The sequence below is a fragment of the Chiloscyllium plagiosum genome, unplaced genomic scaffold, assembly GCF_037043375.1.
Source record: "Chiloscyllium plagiosum isolate Xiang-an unplaced genomic scaffold, Cpla_swu_hap1 HiC_scaffold_23, whole genome shotgun sequence".
Classification (NCBI taxonomy): Eukaryota; Metazoa; Chordata; class Chondrichthyes; order Orectolobiformes; family Hemiscylliidae; genus Chiloscyllium; species Chiloscyllium plagiosum.
Window position 1 is genome coordinate 6,319,228 of NW_028270161.1, and position 23,118 is coordinate 6,342,345.

The 23,118-nt window shown below is 45.2% G+C and overlaps 1 protein-coding gene across 1 annotated transcript in view; it reads right to left on the reverse strand.

Annotated features, from left to right (window-relative positions):
- The window catches only part of camk1da (calcium/calmodulin-dependent protein kinase 1Da), a 475,456-nt gene extending 452,660 nt beyond the window's left edge, over window positions 1–22,796 (reverse strand). The window contains exon 1 of the mRNA XM_043714161.2: window positions 22,283–22,796. Within this exon, the coding sequence (XP_043570096.1) occupies window positions 22,283–22,374 (92 nt within the window). The 5' untranslated portion in view covers window positions 22,375–22,796. The remainder of the gene's footprint in view (window positions 1–22,282) is intronic.
- Between the last annotated feature and the right edge of the window lie 322 nt (window positions 22,797–23,118).

The following is a 23,118-nucleotide window of genomic DNA, read 5'->3' on the forward strand; positions in this document are numbered from 1 at the left end:
ATTCCCCTGGGAATCTTGTATGTTTCAATGAGTTCACCTCTCATTCTTCTAAACTCCAACAAGCACAGGTCCAACCTACTCAACCTTTCTTTATAAGATAGTCTCTCTGGATCTGGTTTTAGTCTAGTGAACATTCTCTGGACTGTCTCTGAAGCCAATGTTCCTTCCCTTTGATAAGGGGCTCAGACTGACCACAGTATTCTGGTGACTGGTTGGGCCAAAGGGCCTGTTTCCACACTGTAGGGAATCTAATCTAATCTAATGGCCTGCTTGATTTTCTTGTATAGTTTTAGCAACAATTCCCTACTTATAAAACTCCATTCCCTTTGAAATGAGGGCCAACAGTTCACACCTTCCTTCTTAGGTGCTGAAATTGGATGCTGGCTTTTTGTGTTTCATGTATGAAGACACCAAAAACCCTCTTATCTGCAGCTTTCTGCAGTCCTCCCCCATTCAAGTAATATTCAGCTCTTCTATTCTTCCTAAATAACCTCACATTTTCCCACATTATATTCTAGCTGCCATGTTTTTCCTCTACACACTCACCATATCTATAATCCCTCTGCTGACAACAGAGAGGGAATGACCTCGTGGTATTGTTGCTACACTATTAATCCAGAGACCCAGGTAACATTCTGGGGACTCGGGTCTGAATCCAGCCAAGGCAGACGGTGGAATTTGAATTCAATGAAAATCTGGAATTCAGACTTAATTGATGACTATGAATCCTCTGTCAATTATTGGAAAAACCCATCTGGTTCATTGATGTCTTTTAAGGAGGCATGCTGCACATGTGACTCCAGACACCCAGCTGACTCTTAAACTGCCCTCTGGGTAATTAGGGATGGGCAATTAATGCTGGCCTAGACAACAATGCCCACATTCTATGAGGAATTAATTTAAAAAGCAACTCTTTGTGTCATCCTCATTACTTGCCTTCCCACCAGTTTTTATGTCATCTACAAACTTGGCAATAGCACCTTCACTGTCACCCAAGTCATCACAGAATCATAGAATCCCTCAAGTGTGGAAACAGGCCATTCAGCCCAACAGGAATGAGGAAAGTGTGTCCAGCAGGCTAAGATAATGGTTCAGTGGTTAGCACTGTTGCCTCACAGCACCAGGGTCCCAGGTTTGATTCCAGCCTCAGGCGACTGTCTGTGTGGAGTTTGCACATTCTCCCCGTGTCTGCGTGGGTTTCCTCCGGGTGCTCCGGTTTCCTCCCACAGTCCAAAGATGTGCAGGTCAGAAGAATTGGCTATCCTAAATCTAACGCACCCAGACCCATTCACCTATTAATCCACATTTACCCCTGACTAATGCACCTAACCTACATATCCCTGAGCACTATGGGCAATTTAGCATGGCCAATTCACCTTAACCTGCATATCTTTGGATTGTGGGAGGAAACTCATGCAGATACGGGGAGAGTGCTGTGAGGCAGCAGTTCTAACCACTGAGCCACCGTGCTGCCCCAAAATCTGCTGCCTCACAGCGCCAGAGACCCGAGTTCAATTCCCGCCTCAGGCAACTGACTGTGTGGAGTTTGCACGTTCTCCCCGTGTCTGCGTGGGTTTCCTCCGGGTGCTCCGGTTTCCTCCCACAGTCCAAAGATGTGCAGGTCAGGTGAATTGACCATACTAAATTGCCCATAGTGTTAGGTAAGGGGTAAATGTAGGGAGAAAGTGAGGTCTGCACATGCTGGAGATCAGAGCTGAAAATGTGTTGCTGGAAAAGCGCAGCAGGTCAGGCAGCATCCAGGGAACAGGAGAATCGACATTTCGGGCATAAGCCCTTCTTCAGGAATGAGGAAAGTGTGTCCAGCAGGCTAAGATAAAAGGTAGGGAGGAGGGACTTGGGGGAGGGGCGTCGGAAATGCGATAGGTGGAAAGAGGTCAAGGTGAGGGTGATAGGTCAGACTGGGGTGGGGGCGGAGAGGTCAGGAAGAAGATTGCAGGTTAGGAAGGCGGTGCTGTGTTCGATGGATTTGACTGAGACAAGGTGGGGGGAGGGGAAATGAGGAAACTGGTGAAATCCGAGTTCATCCCTTGTGGTTGGAGGGTTCCTAGGCGGAAGATGAGGCGCTCTTCCTCCAACCATCGTGTTGTTGTGGTCTGGCGATGGAGGAGTCCAAGGACCTGCATGTCCATGGTGGAGTGGGAGGGGGAGTTGAAATGTTAAGCCACAGGGTGGTTGGGTTGGTTGGTCCGAGTGTCCCAGAGGTGTTCTCTGAAATGCTCCGCAAGTAGGCGGCCTGTCTCCCCAATATAGAGGAGGCCACATCGGGTTCAGAGGATGCAATAGATGATGTGTGTGGAGGTGCAGGTGAATCTGTGGCGGATATGGAAGTTTCCTTTGGGGCCTTGGAGGGAGGTGAGGGGGGGAGGTGTGGGCGCAAGACTTGCACCTCCTGCGGTTGCAGGGGAAGGTGCCGGGAGTGGAGGTTGGGTTGGTGGGGGGTGTGGATCTGACGAGGGAGTCACGGAGGGAGTGGTCTTTACGGAATGCTGATAGGGGAGGGGAGGGAAATATATCCTTGGTGGTGGGGTCCGTTTGGAGGTGGCGGAAATGACGGCGGATGATGCGCTGTACATGGAGATTGGTGGGGTGGTAGGTGAGGACCAGTGGGGTTCTGTCCTGGTGGCAGTTGGAGGGGCGGGGCTCAAGTGCGGAGGACCGGGAAGTGGAAGAGATGCGGTGGAGGGCATCGTCGACTACGTCGGGGGGGAAATTGCGGTGCTTGAAGAAGGAGGCCATCTTGGTTGTACGTTTTTGGAACTGGTCCTCCTGGGAGCAGATGCGACGGAGACGAAAGAATTGGGAGAATGGGATGGCGTTTTTACAAGGGGCAGGGGGGTTACGTTTTTGGAACTGGTCCTCTGGGTGGGTTGCGCTTCAGTGGGGTAGTGTGGACTTGTTGGGCTGAAGGGCCTGTTTCCACACTGTAAGTAATCTAATCTAATCTAATCTAAATTGTCCATAGTGTTAGGTGTATTAGTCAGAGGGAAATGGGTCTGGGTGGGTTGCACTTTGGAGGGTCGGTGTAGACTGGTTGGGCCGAAGGGCTGTTTCCAAACTGAAGGGAATCTAATCTAATCTAAAGTCCACACCAACCATCCGAAAACTAACGCACCCAGACCCATTCACCTATTAATCCACATTTACCCCTGACTAATGCACCTAACCTACACATCCCTGAGCACTATGGGCAATTTAGCATGGCCAATTCACCTTAACCTGCACATCTTTGGACTGTGGGAGGAAACTCATGCAGATACGGGGAGAGTGCTGTGAGGCAGCAGTTCTAACCACTGCCCCAAAATCAATAACATACATTGTAAATAACTGTGACCCTCGCATTGATTGTGTGGCAATCTACCTATCACAGTCTGCTGGCCCCTTAGCCCAACACTCTGCCCTCTATTAGTTAGCCAGTCCTCTGTGCATGCTGATACACTACCTCCAGCTCCATGAGCTCTTGTCTTACCATATTGTCTTATATGCAAAGGCTGATCAAAAGCTTTTTGGAAATCCAAAATATATTACATTTACTGTTTCCCCTCTATCTACCCTGCATATTCCGTCCTCAAAGGACTCTAATAAATTTGACGAATTAACATCTTGTGTGGAATTCTTTCTCAAAATGAGGAACCGAGCATTGTGTCATAAAACAAAACAAGGCACCAGTCAGGCCACAGCTGGATTAATGTGAACCATTCTGGGTCCCCGACCTAAGGAAAGATACACTGGTTTTGAAGGGAATCCAGAGAAGATTCTCTCAGCTGATACATTTCTAAAATAGTCTCTTCAGGTAGGAGTCAACCTTCCTTGGGTCACCTTCTGAAATAATTCGAAGGAGGCCAGTATCCCATCATCAAGTCACCCTTTATTTACATAAATTCATAAGATCTAGGAGCAGAATTAGGCCGTTCAGCCCATCGAGTCCACTCCGCCATTCAAACATAGCTGATAGGCTCCTCACCCCCATTTTCCTGCCTTCTCCCTGTAACCCTTCAACCCATTACCAATTAAAAATCTGTTTAACTCCTCCTTAAATTTACTCACTGTTCCAGAATCCAACACACTTTGGGATAGCGAATTCCACAGATTCACAACCTTTTTGTTAAAGTCCCTGATGGACTCGACCTGTCAGCCTCTCTTGGCTCATCCCAGAGATCGTACTCTGTGGCAGTCTGGAATATAAAACTCTTACAGACAGTTTAGTTTAAATTATTACCTTTATTTACCAATGGCATCAATGCACACCATAACAGTGATACCTACAGGTCAGGCTTGAGCTAATGTTCTAAAACCTTTAGGAGAGTAGCAACGCCAACTCTTACCCCTAAGAGCTCTCTCAGGCTATTCTCCTTATTGCTGCAGACAAGCTGTCTTTACACAGGATTTGGTATTAAATCTACAAAAACGCCACATGTCCTTAATCAGATAAGCAGCAATAAAATGGCAAAAGTTTATAGAGGAAGAGAAACTCATTGACAGGTCTGAGTACACTTGACTAGTTAAGCTACATGCACGTCAAAGTGGGAAACCCTGATCCATATGGTCGATTGCTTTGGCTAGATAATCTTCCCTTTTAACAGGTACATCATAATGAGGGACTAGTCTAAACTGTGTGGAAAAGGTCATGAGGTAACCTCGCTCAGATAGTTTGTCCAGTAACATTGTCCTACAAAATGGCTTTTTCTTTTAAAATCATCTTAGATTCCCAGAATGCAAATTAAATTCATAACCTTCCCAGATCTCGAGCTCCCGGGAACAACACATAAACATTCAATCCATGACAAGCCAGTGTTCACTCAGATCAGACCATAATGAGTTAATCTTTCCACCAGCTTCCATCCTGTGTGTCTCTCTCTCTCTCTCTCTCTCTCTCTCTCTCTCTGTGTCCCTTGAACCCTTCAGTCAGTGAATGTAATTTACAGAAGAACATTTTCTCTCTCTCACTCACACATGAACATTTTCCAACTTCCTTACTATCTCAGATTCATCCTTCATGTTTTCTGAGTATGTAAGGGTAATGAGACATTCACATTCCAGAACAGTCAAGATGAGGGAGCTGAGCTTCATAAATTCAAATCTGCTCAGTGTGGTATACAGGGAAATGTATCAGGATTGTTCTATTACGTGCATGTTCCACTCAGCTTATTAAATTACAAGCTCTTTTCCTATTGAGTGTGAGTCTTCGACATAACCAGAATTTTTAGTTATCCAACATGGTACTGTGAAATATGCACGCCTCCAGCCCCTGGGGTGAGAAGGAAGTACTGCCACACATTCCACAAGTGAACAAATGTTATCACCTTATTTACACCGATCCATTGACACTAAGAACAGATGTCCCCAATTCTTCTGAACAAATGGGCCCCCTCACCCCCATGGTCAAGCACTTTCCTGCATTTCCTTAGTGGAGGTGTAACATGTAAGGCTACAAGCTGTCTCACTTTGGGAGAAGTAGTTTCTCTTCAACTCTGTTTTAAATTTGCTGCCCCTTATCTTAAGACTATGACCTCTCATCCTAGAAAGCCCCACAAGAGGAAGCATGCACCCCACCTCAAAGTTATCCACACCTTTTATCACCTTGAATACCTCATTATGATATCCCCTCATTCTTCTAAATTCCAGAGAGTAGAGGCCTAAAGTTATGTTATAAAATTTTAAATAATTTATGAGTTGATGATCTCCTCTTCAGTACATGGGCTCTGACCAGCCATGCTCAGAGCCAGTCCCTAGAGTCAGGGGAATCTCTATATCTCCTGTTTATGTCTGTCAGCCAGGGCTCCCTGCTTGGGTCAGGTTAACAACCCCAATCAGGGAAATCATAGTCAATGAGATCCAGCAAGCCCTGCCTCCAATCATTCCACCTTCACTTCCTGTTTTCATTTCAAATGTCCATGCTGGATTAGCAATGATGCCAACAGGAACCCAGTGCAGAGATGATATTGGTTTACTTTGTAAATCTGACAAAATAGATGCCATGAATACCAAACACTCAGCACTGTTCCTAGGCAACTTGTGGTGTAGGGTCTGAAACAGATGCTTTAAAAGAACATTTCTCCATCATGAAAATTTAACTAATTTCAGATGAGACAACTCCATGTGAAGTACATGAGTTTTAAAAAAAACAAATCGAGCAATCCGAGATAAATGTAATCGAATACTTTGATTGAGTGTTGAGCTGACAGTGTTCCAGGTGAATGGCTGTTATCAAGAAGATCAAACTGGTGCGTTCAGCAGAATGTAAAATGTAGATGCTACATGAAAAGTTGACATTTTACATCCAATAAGATTATTTACACCTTTTGCACTGACTAGTGGGAATGCTATAAAATTTTAGACAATTTATGAATTGGTGATCTCCTATTGAGTTAATCTTGATGATTCCTCAATTCTTAATCCTTCAGACACTGTGTGCTATTTCAATGATCATAAGCAGCAACATGTTCTATTCTGCTCCCAGTTATAATTTTATTAACTCAGTTGTCGACTTCTGCGTGGGTAAATGAAGATCACACAAACAGAAGTACTGCAGATATTAAAATATAAGGTGACCTTTGAAGTCTCAAAAAAACGCCTTCAAAAACCACAGGTCGTGGGTGTGGGCACCGTCATTTCGAAATGTCATCAGCTTCCAATGCAAAAGAATGGCTGATTTTAAAAGTCTCACGTACCTTTGCAACACAACCCATATCGCCTGTTGAGTCCCTAGCACTAAGCATCATTCAGTAAACATGTGGGAGAAAAATTAAAGCTGACCACTAATGCGAGTATAGCATGGTGTGGTTGGAAAGAAGGTCAACATATTCACAAATGTGTGCAAATCCTGACATTACGGGGCAGCAAAATGGGGTTGTCTTACAAACCGGGCTAACGTATTTGCTGTGATTTACTGTAGTGATTTTATATGTGAGGCAGAGTTCATAAGGCAATGATAGACTACAAATATCAATTTGAAGATACTTGCAGTGACACAAAGCCAGCTAATCTGATCAAACTTGCATTGTTCTTTGGCCAAGGATAGATGGTGTGCTATATAACATCAGAACTCTTCCTCCAACTATCAATGTCAGTCACCTTTCAACTTCAGGAGAAATGTTGCAAATTTTGCATTGCATTAATTATACAAGTGCATTGCCAAAGGTGTTGAAGAGTCCTCTGAATTTGGTACCTTCCTTAAGTAGAGCAAAGCAGAATACTGCAGACGCTAAAAAAACGGAGATATAAACAGAAAATGCTGGAAATCCTCAGCAGGTCTGGAAACTTACAGAATTAATGTTTCGGATCAATGATCACTCATTGGAACAGATCTGATGGAAGGTTATTGTCCTGAAATATTGATTTAGGTTCCAATAGCTTCATTGAGGAAACCATAGCCACCCAATCCGCCATAAAGTGCAAAGTTACTTTACATCATTCAAAGCATGTGGTTCAAAAGTCCAGCAACAGCAGCAAGCCATTAATCAAGCTCAGTGATTAAGGCCAAGCCTTTGATCTCTGGATTAGCCTAACGTTGCCTTTCAAGCTTTACTCACATATTTGATCTTCGGATCGTTTTCAAGAGTTTCAGGCCTTGGCTGAGAACAGAAATACGGAATTCTCCATGTGAACAACTTTCTGAGCAAGCAAAATCCTGCCACCTCAACTTTGCACATGGGAGGGGTCACAGGTCAGCCGCACAGGGAGGAAGGAGAAAGAGCTGCATGTATGTTTCACTTTTCGCAACTGCAAAATACCCCAAACTGCAGCACCTAGCTATCTGTGAAGTGAAGACACTGTTGCAGGATTTACTGAGGGTGAAATCGTGCCAGAAATTGTCAGGATGGCATTTCCAGCAAGTTTCATGATAAGTGTCTCCTGACATGCCCTAGTGTGGTTTCTTGTGATATCATAAGATAGAGCAGCAGAATTAGGCCATTCAGCCCATCGAGTCTGCACCACCATTCGATCATGTTTTTTATTCCTATTCTCCTGTCTTTTCCCTGTAACCTTGGATCCCCTTACTAATCAAGAGCCGACCTATCTATGTATTAACTACACTCAATGACTTGGCCTCCACAGCCCTCTGCATCAATGAGTTCTGCAGATTCCCCACCCTCTGGCTGAATAAGTTCTTCCTCATCTCAGCTCTAAAGGGTCGTCCCTTCTCTCTGACGCTGGGCCCTCAGGTCCTAGTCTCTCCTGTCAGTAGAAACATCTTCAGCAGGTCCAGTCTATTCAGGCCTCTCAGTATTCTGTGAGTTTCAATCAGATTTCCCCCTCATCCTTCTAAACTCCATCAAGTACAGACCCAGAGTCGTCAACCTCTCCTCATATGACAAGCTCTTCATCCCCAGGATCATTCTTGTAACTTGGATACTCTCCAAGGCCAGCACATCCTTCCTTAAATACCGGGCCTAAAACTGCTCACAATATTCCCGGTGTGGTCTGACCAGAGCCTTATATAGTTTCTGCAGTATCTCTGTCCTTGTATTCTAGCCCCCTCAAAATGCAAGATAACATTGCATTTGTGTTCCTCAGTGCAAACTGAACCTGCATGTTAACTGGAAGAGAATCCTGAACTAGGACTCAAAGTTCCTTCGTCCTTCAGATTTCTGAAGTCTTTCCCCATTTCAAAAATAGTCTACACATCTATTCTTCCTACCAAAGTGCACAACTTCATTTTCCCACATTGTCTTCCATTTGCCACTTCTTTATCCACTCTCCACTATCTGGCCCTCCACTAATCTTTGTGTTATCTTCAAACTCAGCAAAAGTACCCTCAGTTCTTTCGTCCAGATCGTTAATGTACAATGTGAATAGTTGTGACCCGAACACTGACCCCTGTGGAACTCCACTAGTCATCAGCTCTCATCCTGAAAAAGACCACCTTCTGCCAGTCAGCCAATCCTCTCTCCATGCCAGTACCTTTGCCCTTATACCATGGGCCCTTATCTTATTCAGAAGCCTCCTGTGCAGCACTTTGTCAAAGGCCTTCTGGAAATCCAAGTAGATTACATCCGCTGGCTCTCCTTTGTCTAACTTGCTTGTTACCTCCTCAAAGAATTCTAACAGGTTTGTCAGACATGACCTCCCCTTGACATAGCAGTGCTGTCCCTGCCCTATTTTACCGTACACTTTCAAATACGCTGCGATCTCATCCTTAATAATGGGCTCTAAAATCTTACCAATGATCAAGGTCAGGGCTAACCAGCCTGTGGTTTCCTGTCGTCAGTCTCCCTCCCTTCTTCGCAAGCTCACCCCTTTAGCATTGTAGCGCATTGCTAAGGCACCGTGATCTTTCTCTCCCATACTCACGTCATTCAGGCTCCGGGGAGATTCAACCCTGAATCTCCCCTGACGCCGGCTTGAAGCTAATCACCTGTGGGCTGTACACTTGCCTCGCAGTTCAGCCACGCACCCGTGTGGACTCAGTTCGTTTCCTCATTAGTTGGGTTCTGTATGTAACATTCAGCTGGGGCTGCTGCTGCTAGACCCTGACTGTGGTTCTCAAGGCCACTGGGTCCAGGAAGATGCAGATGGCACTGAAGATTCGATCATCTGCACTGACTCTGAACCAGCACCAGGAGATTGAGAGTTTTGGGTGAGAGGGTCTGGACGACATCTGGCTATCATCTCCTCCCTCAGTCTGTGTGTCTGGTGTCATGTCTCTTCCCCATATCACCTTAATGATCAGGGTCTAACAATCAATCACTTGAAAATCAGCAACCCAACAAGCCAATTTGTGGACAGTCAGGTTGAGCTTAAAGAGGGTCAGAGCTGAGGTGGCATGATGATCCTATGGCTTTAAGAGGCATAGTTTCTCCTGGATATTTTAATGAAGGGAGGTTGAGACCAAGCAGTCTGCTCAATGCTGAAGAGTAAACAGATTGAGAGGCCTGGGCTTTTTGTAAGCAAAACACATTTTAATTATAGTTTAAATACAGACAAAATAAAAAAAAAAGACTTGGCTTAACTGTAACCCTTATCAAACGCTTAACAAAATAATATATATTAACTACTACTAATTAACTGATCCGATATAGTAACATCCCTTAAACACACCCTTGGCAAAGGTAAATTCAGTAAAATAGATTATCTCACATGTAATTCTAGCAGCAGGAAGAGAACCCTAGCTTTTAGCTGTAACTGAAAGAGCATTAAGAGATTCCAAATCCAGCTTCAAGATCCATGCACCAATAAGCTAACAATAAAAATCTTGGTTCTGTGGGAGCTTGACCCCACCATTCAGGCTGCTTCTATTGTTCCAACTTTAAAAAAATAATTTCAGCATGTACACTTACACAGTTTCAACTATAAGTATTGGAAAGCCAAATGGCGGGATCTGTATAAATGTAAGCTTTTCAGTACATTTGGTTGGTTATTCTATTTAAGATGAAATGTACAAAACAGATACAGGAAATGCATATGAATTTGTGATGGATACATTTGAATTAATCATGGTAACCAGTGTCCATATTCATGTCAGCATCCAGCACCTGGATGTTAGACACTAAGTTCAGACTTCCAGATTGACCTGAAATGTTAACTCTGATTTCTCTCCACAGATGCTGCCAGACCTGCTGAACTTTTCCAGCAATTCTTGTTTTTGTCTCTGATTTACAGCATCTGCAGTTCTTTTGTTTTTTATTTAAGCTTATTTAGATAATGCTCATTATAATTGTAAAAAAAAAGGACTGAATAGAAATTATTCTTTAACATACGCACTGACTTATATCTGCATACCTGACTCATGTCTCCACTGTCAATTCTACTTTTATCTGTAAACTGTGAGGATTATCCCTCTCCATCATGTTAAAAATCATGTTGACAAATTGCATACATGGACCATAAAATAAATGAAGGGGTGCGTAATATTGCAAGAGCCAAAATAACTCCAAAAGGTTAAAATCACACAACACCAGGTTATAGTCCAACAGGTTTATTTGGAAGCACTAGCTTTCAGAGTGCTGCTCCTTCATTAGCCAGTTAATGAAGGAACGGGGTTCCGAAAGCTAGTGCTTCCAAATAAATCTATTGGACTATAACCTGGTGTTGTGTGATTTCTAACTTTGTCCACCCCAGTCCAACACTGGCTCCTCCATATCATGAACTTCAAATGGGACGTCTGATAAAGAGCAGGTCAGCATTTCAATTGTTTGATCAGAGCTGAGCAGCTACTAGATCAGAGTTCAGATCTCTCCTAGAGGGCAAACCGAAGGCCAGCAGAAAAAGGATACAGTGAGATGATGAAAGTCTGTAGTGGTTAGAACCAGGGCCAGATGGACCTCATTGGCCCAGGTTAGCAACCCCCAATCAGGGATCTCATGGTCAATCAGGGAGTTCTGGCTGACAGATGCAAAGACAGACTGGCTTTGAGCTAGCTGGTCAGAGTCCGTGCACAGTGCACACATAAATAAAGGCCAACGCAGAGGCCGACATGCCGTCACCAAGTCACCGTTTATTTACATGTGCACAGTACATGGGCTCTGACCAGCCAGCTCAAAGTCAGTCCTTAGACTGAGGAGACTGTCAGAATCTCCTGTTTATATCTGTCAGCCAGGGCTCCCTGATTATCCCAGGTAAACAATGCCAATCAAGGGTCTCATAGTCAAGGAGATCCTCCTGGTCCTTGTTCCAATGTCATACAGAGGTTACAGGCGAGCTACTGCGGAGTGTGAGATTGGCTTGAGACAGACAACAGGGGCACCACCACCACCAAAACGGACCTGCCAGCTGATGTTTTGACAGATAAATGACATTCCGCTCTCCCATATCAACTACAGGACTGAGTAGTTTTACAACTTTGTAACACCTTTATGCTTCTGTTCGTCACCCGCACCAATCAACCCCACCGCCCTGTGGCCCAACATTTCAACTCCCCCTCTGCGGAGGACATGCAGGTCCTGGGCCTCCTCCATCGTCACTCCCTCACCGCCCGACGCCTGGAGGAAGAACGCCTCATCTTCCGCCTTGGAAAAGTTCAACCCCAGGGCATCAATGTGGACTTCACCAGTTTCCTCATTTCCCCTCCCCCCACCTTACCCCAGTTCCAACCCTCCAGCTCAGCACCATCCTCATGACCTGTCCTACCTGCCAATCTTCCTTCCCACGTATCCACTCCACCCTCCTCTCCGACCTATCACCTTTGTTCCCACCTCCATCCACCTATTTTACTCTCGGCTACCTTCTCCCCAGCCCCAGCCCCTCCCATTTATCTCTCCACCCTGGAGGCTCCCAACCTTATTCCTGATGAAGGGCCTTTGCCCGAAACGTCAATTTTCCTGCTCCTCAGATGCTGCCTGACCTGTTGTGCTTTTTCAGCACCACTCTAATCTTGTCTCTGATCTCCAGCATCTGCATGCCTCACTTTCGCCCTCTGGGTTACTAGCCTAATACCATCACCACCATTGTAGTTGCTATGGTCCTCTCTAATAATAATGTTCTCATCAGCCATATTCATGCTGTTTGTTACTCACATGAAAGTTTGCAACACAAAGTGACACCTCACACTTCAACACAATAGAGGAAAGTTGATGGATTTGGTGGATAGGTGGATTCATGAAATGATTGAGCATAGTAAAGCAAGCACATTGGGTAGCATGGTGGCTCAGTGGTTAGCACTGCTGCCTCACAGCACCAGGGATATGGGTTCAATTCCACCCTCAGGTGACTGTCTGTGTGGAGTTTGCACTTACACCCCCATGGTTGCGTAGGTTTGCTCTGGATGCTCCAGTTTCCTCCCACAGTCCAAAGATGTGCAGGTTAGGTGGACTAGCCATGGGAAATATTGAATAACGAGGGTAGGGGACTGGCTGGAATGCTCTTTGGCAGGTTTGTGCAGACTCTTCCTGCACTGTTGGGATTCTAGTATTCACAAAGGCAGGTGGAATCCTAAAATCATACAGCTGATCACTTCACAGAGTGCCAATAGCTCTCAATGTACTCTACATCAAAGGTTAGGCATTAACAAAACAAAAAGGTACAGCACAGGAACCAGCCCTTTCTAAACTGAAAATCTTTTGCCTGTGCTGCCCATATCTCTCTATTACTTGCCTATTCATGTATCTGTCAAGAGGACTTTTAAATGTTGCTATTGTATCAGCCTCTACCAGCTCCTCTGATAGTGCATTCTATGCACTAACCACCCTCTGCAAAAAATACATGTCTCTCACACCTCCTTTAAACTAACCCCTTTTTACCTTAAACCCATGAAAGTAAATTATCTGGTCAAGCGGGAGCTTGCTGTGTATAGGTTGGCTCCTGTTTTTCCTACATTTTCAAGAGTGACTACATTTTATTGTCTGCAAAGTACTTTGAAATATCCTGTGGTCGTGGAAATAGCGATAACATGCAAATAATTTTATTAATAGAACTTGATTTTTTTTTATTTAGTGATCGACCTAAACAGACCCAGCGATGCTGCCAGATTCTGAGGAAGTTGGGGTTACAGCATTAAAGTGACTGTACTCTTCTTATTCCTTATCTAAGCTACTACAGAGGAACCTTGTCAACAGCATAATAACATTACTCTAGCCTAAAGTCTAAAAGAAGAGAGTGACTGCTTACAAATGCAACCTGATATCTATCTGACTCAGTCTTACTCTTGGTCTGCCAAGTGGTAACTCCCTCACTCTTCCTGGAGATAGCTTGATGGTATCTTTCTCTTACAGGCACCTGCAGGAACAGGTGAGACATTTGTTTAACTTCCCATCTGAAAGACGGTACCTCCAACAGTTCAGCACTCCATCAGTACTGCACTGGGAAGTCAGCCTGGAGTAGGAACTGAACCTGGAGCCTTCTAACTCCCCAAAGGTGAAACAAGGTGCAACACAGAAGTGAGAATCCAAGAATAAACAGTACCAGGCTGAGCAAAATATTCAGATCTGCAACAGCCTTCTCTCTTGGCAATTATAAACCATTGCGGACAGTATTGACAGAAAGCATCTCTAAGGTGCTCTCAACTGAAGATGATTTTGGGAAATACTGAGTTTGAAAATCTCCTAAAATCAGATACTTCTAGAAACACAGATTCCTTGATATCAATATCATGTGAACATGTAGTCTTGTAGATAATTGTGATGATGCCTGAATATTGCAAACAAAAACCACACACAATATCAATGTTAAAAGGCATCCCATAACAGATGATAGAAGGGCAGTAAGGATGATGAAATAAAGAAATGGTTTTACAGTAATCAGCCTGGATTTATGAGAACAAAATCTTGCACAACTAATTCTGTGGAGTTTTCCAAGGAAACAGATCTTTACAGAAAGTGGGAATTGACTGGATGTGCTATACAGCATTTGGATTTTCGCAAGGCTTTTCATATAATGCAACCAGGCACTGAGCTGACAAGGTGATAAATAGAAGGAAATCTAAATTGAAGATTGACAAAATCAAAGAAAGGTGAAGGGTGGTTGTCAGTGCAGCTTTGGTCAACAAAGCAGGAATCACCAGCAGAATCCACAATGCTCAGTAGTTCCATTAGCTGGGATCATCTGAACTAGTTTTCAGACAAGAACAAGTTCAGGGTGATTTCAAAGGAATGCACAAGAGTGCAAAGCAAACAGAAAGATCTGAAAGGGTTGAGGGGCGTTTGAAGAGTACCAGACTATATACAGAGTGGACAAGCACAAGGTAATGTGAGCAGTGAGATGGAATGACGAATAAGGAGGTTTCAAAGTACAGCTCATAACACAGGAGAGGCTTGTTCAGTTGTTGTTGAATAGTCCAGTAAAAGCAACTATGCACCATGTAACAACGGAACATTAATTTGCTGATCAGATTTTAACATGATCATGAACATACACATAGCACTGGTAAGACAACACTCTGGGTATCATAATTAAACACAGAATTAGTCAACCAGCTAACGGCATTTGAACCAAGCAGAATGATTAGGGAAAACCGAAAAAACTGCAGATGCTGTAAATCAGCAACAAAAACAGAAGTTGCTGGGAAAGCTCAGCAGGTCTGGCAGCATCTGTGGTGAAAAGTCAGAGTTAACGTTTCAGATTGAGCGACCCTTCCTCGGAACAGAGATGCATCCAGAACTGCTGAGCTTTTACAACAATTTCTGTTGTTGTTGAAGAACGATTAAGAGCTGATCAATGCTTATTCTGTAGAAAACTCAGGGAGATATTGTTCAAGCACTAAAGTATCAAATTGCCCAGAGATACATTAACTATATAGTGATAACACATCTGAGTTGCCACAGACGATGGAAGCGGGGTTTGTGAAAAGGAAAACTCCACAAACATCTGCCCTTCACCATGGTACAGAGAACAGGGAAGTAGTGGAGGGAATCTTTCAGGAAATGAGCTGAAACAGAATTGTGGGAAAAGCTTATAGGAAACTTGGATAGGTTTTTGAAGAAGGGTGTAAGTTTTTGGCACAGTCTAGTACTTGTTGACATACACATATGCTCACAACCCAATAATAGGGGATGATCTCACCTAACCTTGAGACCAATGAGTTCAGACTGTCCAATATTTTAAACTCCCTCAGCGAGAGTGAGATTTGCAATATGGCTGACTCTTCAGTGCCCTCTGAAATAAAAAAGGCACTCAGTTAGGGATATGCAAAAATGACTGCCTTGCCAATGATCCCTGCAGTCCGTGAATGCGAAAAAGAAAATGTTTCTGACTCCGTGGCAAGAGGGTGACTGATGGCACCACAGTCAATGGGTATAAACCATTGCACTGAACAAAATGATGGGCCAAAGGGTCTCTTCTGTGCTGTATGATTTGATGGTTCTACAACTGGAAATGAACACTGTACAATGTAAACAATATCATCAACCTGAACGAGGAGACAGGGCCCAAATTCCCTGAAAGATCATCTGAAAGATCTCCAATATTATCAGAGCCGAGAGTGTGGTGCTGGGAAAGCACAGCAGATCAGGCAGCGTCCGAGGAGAAGGTTGAAGGGCTTTTGCCTGAAATGGCGACTCTCCTGCTCCTCAGATGCTGCCTGACCGGCTGTGCTTTTCCAGCACCACACTCTTGACTCTGATCTCCAGCATCTGCAGTCATCGTTTTCTCCAATGTTATCAGACTCATCCAAGAAGGTGCTAAAGGGACAGTATAGATGATGTACTCAGAAACTCCAGTGGAGCTTGACCCTGAGTGTTAGCAATGGTGCCACATCACATTTTCAAGGATCGTTCAATAATGCTTTTGGTTAATTACCACATTTTGTTATAATATTTTGGTACTTTCTTCGACAATGCTCCAAGTAAATGACAATATCTGTTAGTTCCCAATACGTGTTGGAGGAGAAAGTGAGGACTGCAGATGCTGGAGATCAGAGCTGAAAATGTGTTGCTGGAAAAGCGCAGCAGGTCAGGCAGCATCTAAGGAGCAGGAGAATCGACGTTTCAGGCATTCCTGAAGAAGGGCTTATGCCCGAAACATCGATTCTCCTGTTCCCTGGATGCTGCCTGACCTGCTGCGCTTTTCCAGCAACACATTTTCAGCCCCAATACGTGTTGCAAGGTCAATGGTTGACAGCAATTTAATTAATAAATCATGTCCCCACTTGAAACAACAGAGACTAATGACATGGAATTGCAAAACATTTTAAACTCTGCAGCCTTTGGTCAACTAGTTGGAAAATTAACTCTTAGCCTCTGACTCCTCTAAAACAGGCTTAATGAACAATTAAATTTGCCGCATGATTTTTGTTTCATCATCAACAGACAGCATGCAAAATTCTGATATATGTAGGAAGTAGCAGAATAGTGTCCTGTGGCATAAATAAGATGGAGATTACTCATTGTATCATTGGCTGTACTGACTTCTAGAGAACAATTTTTAATCAAAAGAGCTATTTCCAGCCACAATACTGCAGACGATAATTATTACACATTCTCATGGCATCAAACATTGCAATAACTAATACATAAATATGATTGATCACAAATGCAGTCTGTATTTTTTCCATGTCATGTCCCTGAATTCATGCCTGCTTTAAAATAATCCATCCCAATGTTTGTTTGTTTGTTTGTTTTCTTGATATGTAACTGTACAGAACCAATCTGTGTTAGAGACTATGCATGTACACAAAGATACTTTTTATGAATAAAGCATATTTTTAAAATTAAAAAAGTTTTGTCATGGATTTGAAGGTTTTTCAAAACAATAGAAAGATTCTGCTCTTTGGAGCTTGATCTTGCAAACAAATGTCTATGTTATCCCAGCAATACCAACTTTGGTGCTATTCCAGTGTTTCACCTTTGTAAAATTTAAGTCAATAAATTGCCCATAGTGTCCAGGGATATGCAGGCTAGCTGGTTGAGCCAGGAGAAATGCAGGGATAGGGTAGGGAGGGAGTCCAATTGGGATGCTCTTGGGAGGGTCGCTGTAGACTCAATGGGCTGAATGGCCTTATTCCACACTGTAGGGATTCTATAAAAAGGCTTCGGCGAGATGGAAATTGTTGAGTTTATATTCCTGATTACTGTAAATTACAGACACAAAAAAGGTATGTCGATTTTTGCACAGAGAGGCACAAGCCAATGTCAGAGGGAAATGGTGTGATTACCCATTGGCTGGTGTGTACTGGTGTGATATTCAGTGGCAACAGGTGCCAATACCAACAAACAACACACAACAAATAGGTTACGGCAAAATGTGATTCTCACAGACGTCAACAGAGGTGCACTGAAGCCACTCCATCCCTAACAAATGCACCTGCTGCATGTCCAGCATCTTACGTACACTGAAGGGTGCCAACGCCAAAGGTCTCAGGTTCAATCCCTTACCAAAGGGATTCCTGAAGAAGGGCTTATGCCTGAAATGTCGATTCTCCTGCTCCTCGGATGCTGCCTGGCCTGCTGTGTTTTTCTAGCACCACATTTTTCAACTCTGCAGTCCTCACTTTCTCCTAGTTGATCTTAACCTACTGCGAATCCTCTTGCAAGGTTGCGTACCTTGAACAGGTTCTCCTCCTCCCTCTACAAGGATCAGTGAGTCCCTCTCTCGCTGCACTCCCCAGATCATCTCCTCTGCCCTGAAGCTCTTCAGTCACGTCCTGAGACAAACTCGCTACTACAGCCACATCTCTTTCCTCAGCACCTGCCTACGGAACCGACTGACCCCGCATGGACTCCGGACCACATTCAAACCAACACAATTTGGACCCAACCAGGACAACCTGTACCTGCAACAAATCCGAAGCCTCCAACAACAGACCTCGCTCCGGATCCTCCACTCCACGCTTCAAGCCATGCACCGCCACATACACTCCCTGCAGTCAGCCCCACCCCAGCTCAGGACAACACTCTCCCAGACCTGGAAAGAACCTTTGCTGTTAAATTGCTGAAGAAGGGTTTATGCCCGAAACCTCGATTCTCCTGCTCCTCGGATGCTGCCTGGCCTGCTGTGTTTTTCCAGCAACACATTTTTCAACTCTGGTACTCCAGCATCTGCAGTCCTCACTTTCTCCTAGTCAATCCCTTACCAACCCTGAACCTGTCAAGTCAGCTGATACAACAGACCCTCCAGGGTGGCACAGGGAGGGGGTTGGCAGTTAGTATTTCTGCAGGGAATCAGTATCCTGATCTCCGATCTGGAAATGGCTTGTTTGTGAATTTCTGGTGAGGTGATGACAAGTGTTGGCCTATGATCCATCTGAAAGAGCCTCCGACCTGCTCTAGGAGAAAGTGAGGACTGCAGATGCTGGAGGTCAGAGCTGAAAAATGTGTTGCTGGAAAAGCGCAGCAGGTCAGGCAGCATCCAAGAAGCAGGAGAACCGATGTTTCGGGCATAAGCCCTTCTTCAGGAATGAGGAGGGTGTGCCAAGCAGGCTAAGATAAAAGGTAGGGAGGAGGGATTTGGGGGAGGGGCGTTGGGAATACGATAGGTGGAAGGAGGTTAAGGTGAGAGTGATAGGCCGGAGAGGGGGTGGGGGCGGAGAGGTCGGGAAGAAGATTGCAGGTCAAGAAGGCGGTGCTGAGTCCGAGGGTTGGGACTGAGAAAAGGTGGGGGGAGGGGAAATGAGGAATTTGGAGAAATCTGCATTCATCCCTTGTGGTTGGAGGGTTCCTAGGCAGAAGATGAGGCACTCTTCCTCCAGGCGTCGTGTTGACATGGCCTGGCGATGGAGGAGGCCAAGGACCTGCATGTCCTTGGCAGAGTGGGAGGGGGAGTTGAAGTGTTCAGCCACGGGGCGGTTGGGTTGGTTACATCTGCTACATCGATCGCAGCTACACTGGCACCACCCCCCACCTTTTCCTCCGCTACATCGATGACTGTATCGGCGCTACCTCGTGCTCCCACGAGGAGGTTGAACAGTTCATCCACTTTACTAACACCTTCCACCCCGACCTCAAATTTACCTGGACCGTCTCAGACTCCTCCCTCCCCTTTCTAGACCTCTCCATTTTTATCTCGGGCGACCGACTCAACACGGATATTTACTACAAACCGACCGACTCCCACAGCTACCTCGACTACACCTCCTCCCACCCTGCCCCCTGTAAAAACGCCACTCATATTCCCAATTCCTTCGCCTCTGCCACATCTGCTCCCAGGAGGACCAATTCCAATACCGAACAACCCAGATGGCCTTCTTCTTCAAAGACCGCAATTTCCCCTCAGATGTGGTTGCCGATGCTCTCCACCGCATCTCCTTCACTTCCTGCTCCTCCGCCCTTGAACCCCGCCCCTCCAATCGCCACCAGGACAGAACCCCACTGGTCCTCACCTACCACCCCACCAACCTCCAGATACATCGTATCATCCTTCGTCATTTCCGCCACCTCTAAACAGACCCCACCACCAAGGATATATTTCCCTCCCCTCCCCTATCAGCGTTCCAGAAAGACCACTCCCTCTGCGACTCCTTCATCAGGTCCACACCCCCCACCACCCAACCTCAACTCCCAGCACCTTCTCTTGCAACCGCAAGAAATGCAAAACTTGCGCCCATACCTCCCCCGTCACTTCCCTCCAAGGCCCCAAGGGATCCTTCCATATCCGTCACAAATTCACCTGCACCTCCACACACATCATTTACTGCATCCACTGCACCCAATGTGGCCTCCTCTACATTGGGGAGACAGACCGCCTACTTGTGGAACGTTTCAGAGAACACCTCTGGGACACCCGCACCAACCAACCCAACCACCCTGTGGCTCAACACTTTAATTCCCCCTCCCATTCCACCAAGGGCATGCAGGTCCTTGGCCTCCTCCATCACCAGACCATGGCAACACGACGCCTGGAGGAAGAGTGCCTCATCTTCCGCCTGGGAACCCTCCAACCACAAGGGATGAATGCAGATTTCTCCAGCTTCCTCATTTCCCCTCCCCCCACCTTATCTCAGTCCCAACCCTCAGACTCAGCACCGCCTTCTTGACCTGTAATCTTCTTCCCGACCTCTCCACCCCCACCCCGTCTCCGGCCTATCAGCCTCACCTTAACCTCCTTCGACCTATCGCATTCTCAGCACCCCTCCCCCAAGTCCCTCCTCCCTACCTTTTATCTTAGCCTGCTTGGCACACCCTCCTCATTCCTGAAGAAGGGCTTATGCCCGAAATGTCGATTCTCCTGCTCCTTGGATGCTGCCTGACCTGCTGCGCTTTTCCAGCAACACATTTTTCAGCTCTGACCTGTTCTGTCCGCACAAAGATTAAAAAAAATCACTTGGAGAATGAACAAGAAAGCAGCCAGTATCCTGAGGGTGCTGCTTTTACAGAGACAAAATTGCAAGGAAAAAAAACCCAGAAGATTATATTTACTTTATGCAAATTTAATCTCAAGAGACATTCCAGTGAGCAATCAAGCCTAAACCATTGTCCTAATTATCAAATCAATGTGTTTGTATGGATTTGCTCTAAAAACATAATTATGGGTTATGCCAGGAACTGCGTTGGGCAATGAAGCTTACAAGTTAACAAGAGAAGCATTTGTTTTCTTAAAAATATAAGATTTCATTTTTAAACCTCAGTGAAAAATGAATTTTCAGACATGAAAATGTCCAAACTACAGAGATATATTTGTTTTATACACTAACGTTTGAGGTGTCTCTCAGCAGGAGGCAGAATCTGACCTGCACTTTTCCAAAATGTTGTACTCTTTATCCAACTCTCTGTGTGATTCTGACCCTAAGCACTGTACACGATGAGCAGGCTCCTTGCCTAAAGGCAGTCTCTCTGATGTACACGTGTCCGGGGAGTTAGAGACACAAGCTGACATTTTCTACACAAAGTTTATGAGGGCAAGTTGAGATAAAGAGTGGAGGGCTACCGTACAAAACAGCAGAGTTTTGGATAGTTCAAGAGTCCATCTGAGTTAGCCTCTCTCTAAATCTATCCTGATGATCACTTCAGAATGTCAGCTTCAAAACAGCACTCCCAATTTCAACTTTGGGACCAGGAGATTTGTTCCAGGATCCCACAGAGTATTCAAACTGTTCGTTTCATCCATTATACCTTAAACGTCCAGTGTCCCGCTTAAGAAAACAAATCAAGTCATTTAACAGGACAAACAATTTCAAAGCACCTGGGGAGCTATTCTGTTCTGTGGAGAGGTAGTGTCAGCTGATGCAAAACTTGCAACTCAAATCAACTGATAGAGATCTTAAGTCACTTTTCCTGTGTCTGTTTACTGTATTCACGATAGGCAGCATGGTCTAATCAACACAAATGTAACAAGCTCATTGACATAACCTTTAAAATTTGTTACACCTCTTTGTTGCCAACATTTCCCTGCGAACATGACTTGCTTATTAATCGCCAAGCTGTTCTGGCGGTTGTCTCTGTGTTTTTCATGTGGGCTGTAAGATTAAGATCATAGCTCTCGTTTGCAGCTTCAAACGCACATGAAGGATAAAGACTTCTCAAACAAACAGCAATGGATCATAGACATGAACCGCTTCTTCTGCAGTGAAACCTGCAAATATCCAAAAGCGAGGTTTATACATATTCTCTCCAGCAACTGTGTCCCAGTGCAGAGCACTCCAGAATACAATCCCATATTTAACTGGTACAATCCTAAATCGCAACAAGCACAATAAACAAAATTAAAGCAAACTTTATAAATACACATATATATAAAAGACAAATTATTTCTCAAGGACAAATAACTCGCCAGAGTCTAGTGAAGCTGGTATAAAACACGTTTTCATTCACTACATATACATGTATAAAACAAAACTGAAATGTCACACATTCTCTCTCCAAAAGCTGCATCTCAAATGCCTGATGTATTTAAAACGTCTGAGCTATGGACCCCCCCTCCGCTGATGCTAACTCCCGGCTCTGCAGGGAGCGGTACTTACGTGCCCAGGACTTCTTTAAATTCGAAAATGTTCTTAATGTCGTCCGCTTGCTTTTTCCAGGAAAGGCGGCTCTTTTCACATTCCCGAGCCATTGCAACCCACCCCCGGCCCTAGCTCCTTCTCTGACCCCCTCCCCAATACACAGCTCAGAAACTCAGAAAGAGGAAGTCTGGGGCTTTTGTTTTAATCCGCCTCCCCCCTTTTTTTGTGTGTGGTGTTGCTTGCAGTCACCACTTCCTGATGGGGGAAGGATGTGACTGTGGAATAACAGCCAGCGCTGCCTTATCTCCCTTTCTGTAGTGGGCTCTTGCTCTGCCCTTTCTTCAAGTGGAGCAGGGCATCTGTCTGCTCGGAGCCTGGAACTGCAGAAGGGAGGGGAAGGGCAAGGGGAGGGGGTGTGAAGGAGACGGCGAGGAGGTGCCTGGGCTGAGCCAGTCGGGGAGTGGCTAATACTGGGGCTTGGGGGACCAGGCAGTGGTCCTGTCTGACAGCCCACACTGTGACTGAGGGAGACACATTCAGAGAGAGAGAGAGACGGAGTGACTGACGCTAAATCGCACTGCAGCAAAGCACAGATCTCTCTCTCTCTCTCTTCCCTCCCTCCCCACTCAATGCTACTCCTCACAGGCTCACACACACCGAAGGAGCTAACAAGTGCTCTCTCTCTCTCTCTCAATCTCCCTCCAAACCCCTTCCTTTAGCCCCATCTACCTCTCAGGGTCCACCCACAGCAGACCTTCCAGCAGTGGGGTTTTGGTTTTTAAAATTTAAACGGGACTGTCAGCAGGAATGCAGAATCATACAGCACTTCACAGGCCCTTCAGCCCATCGGATTC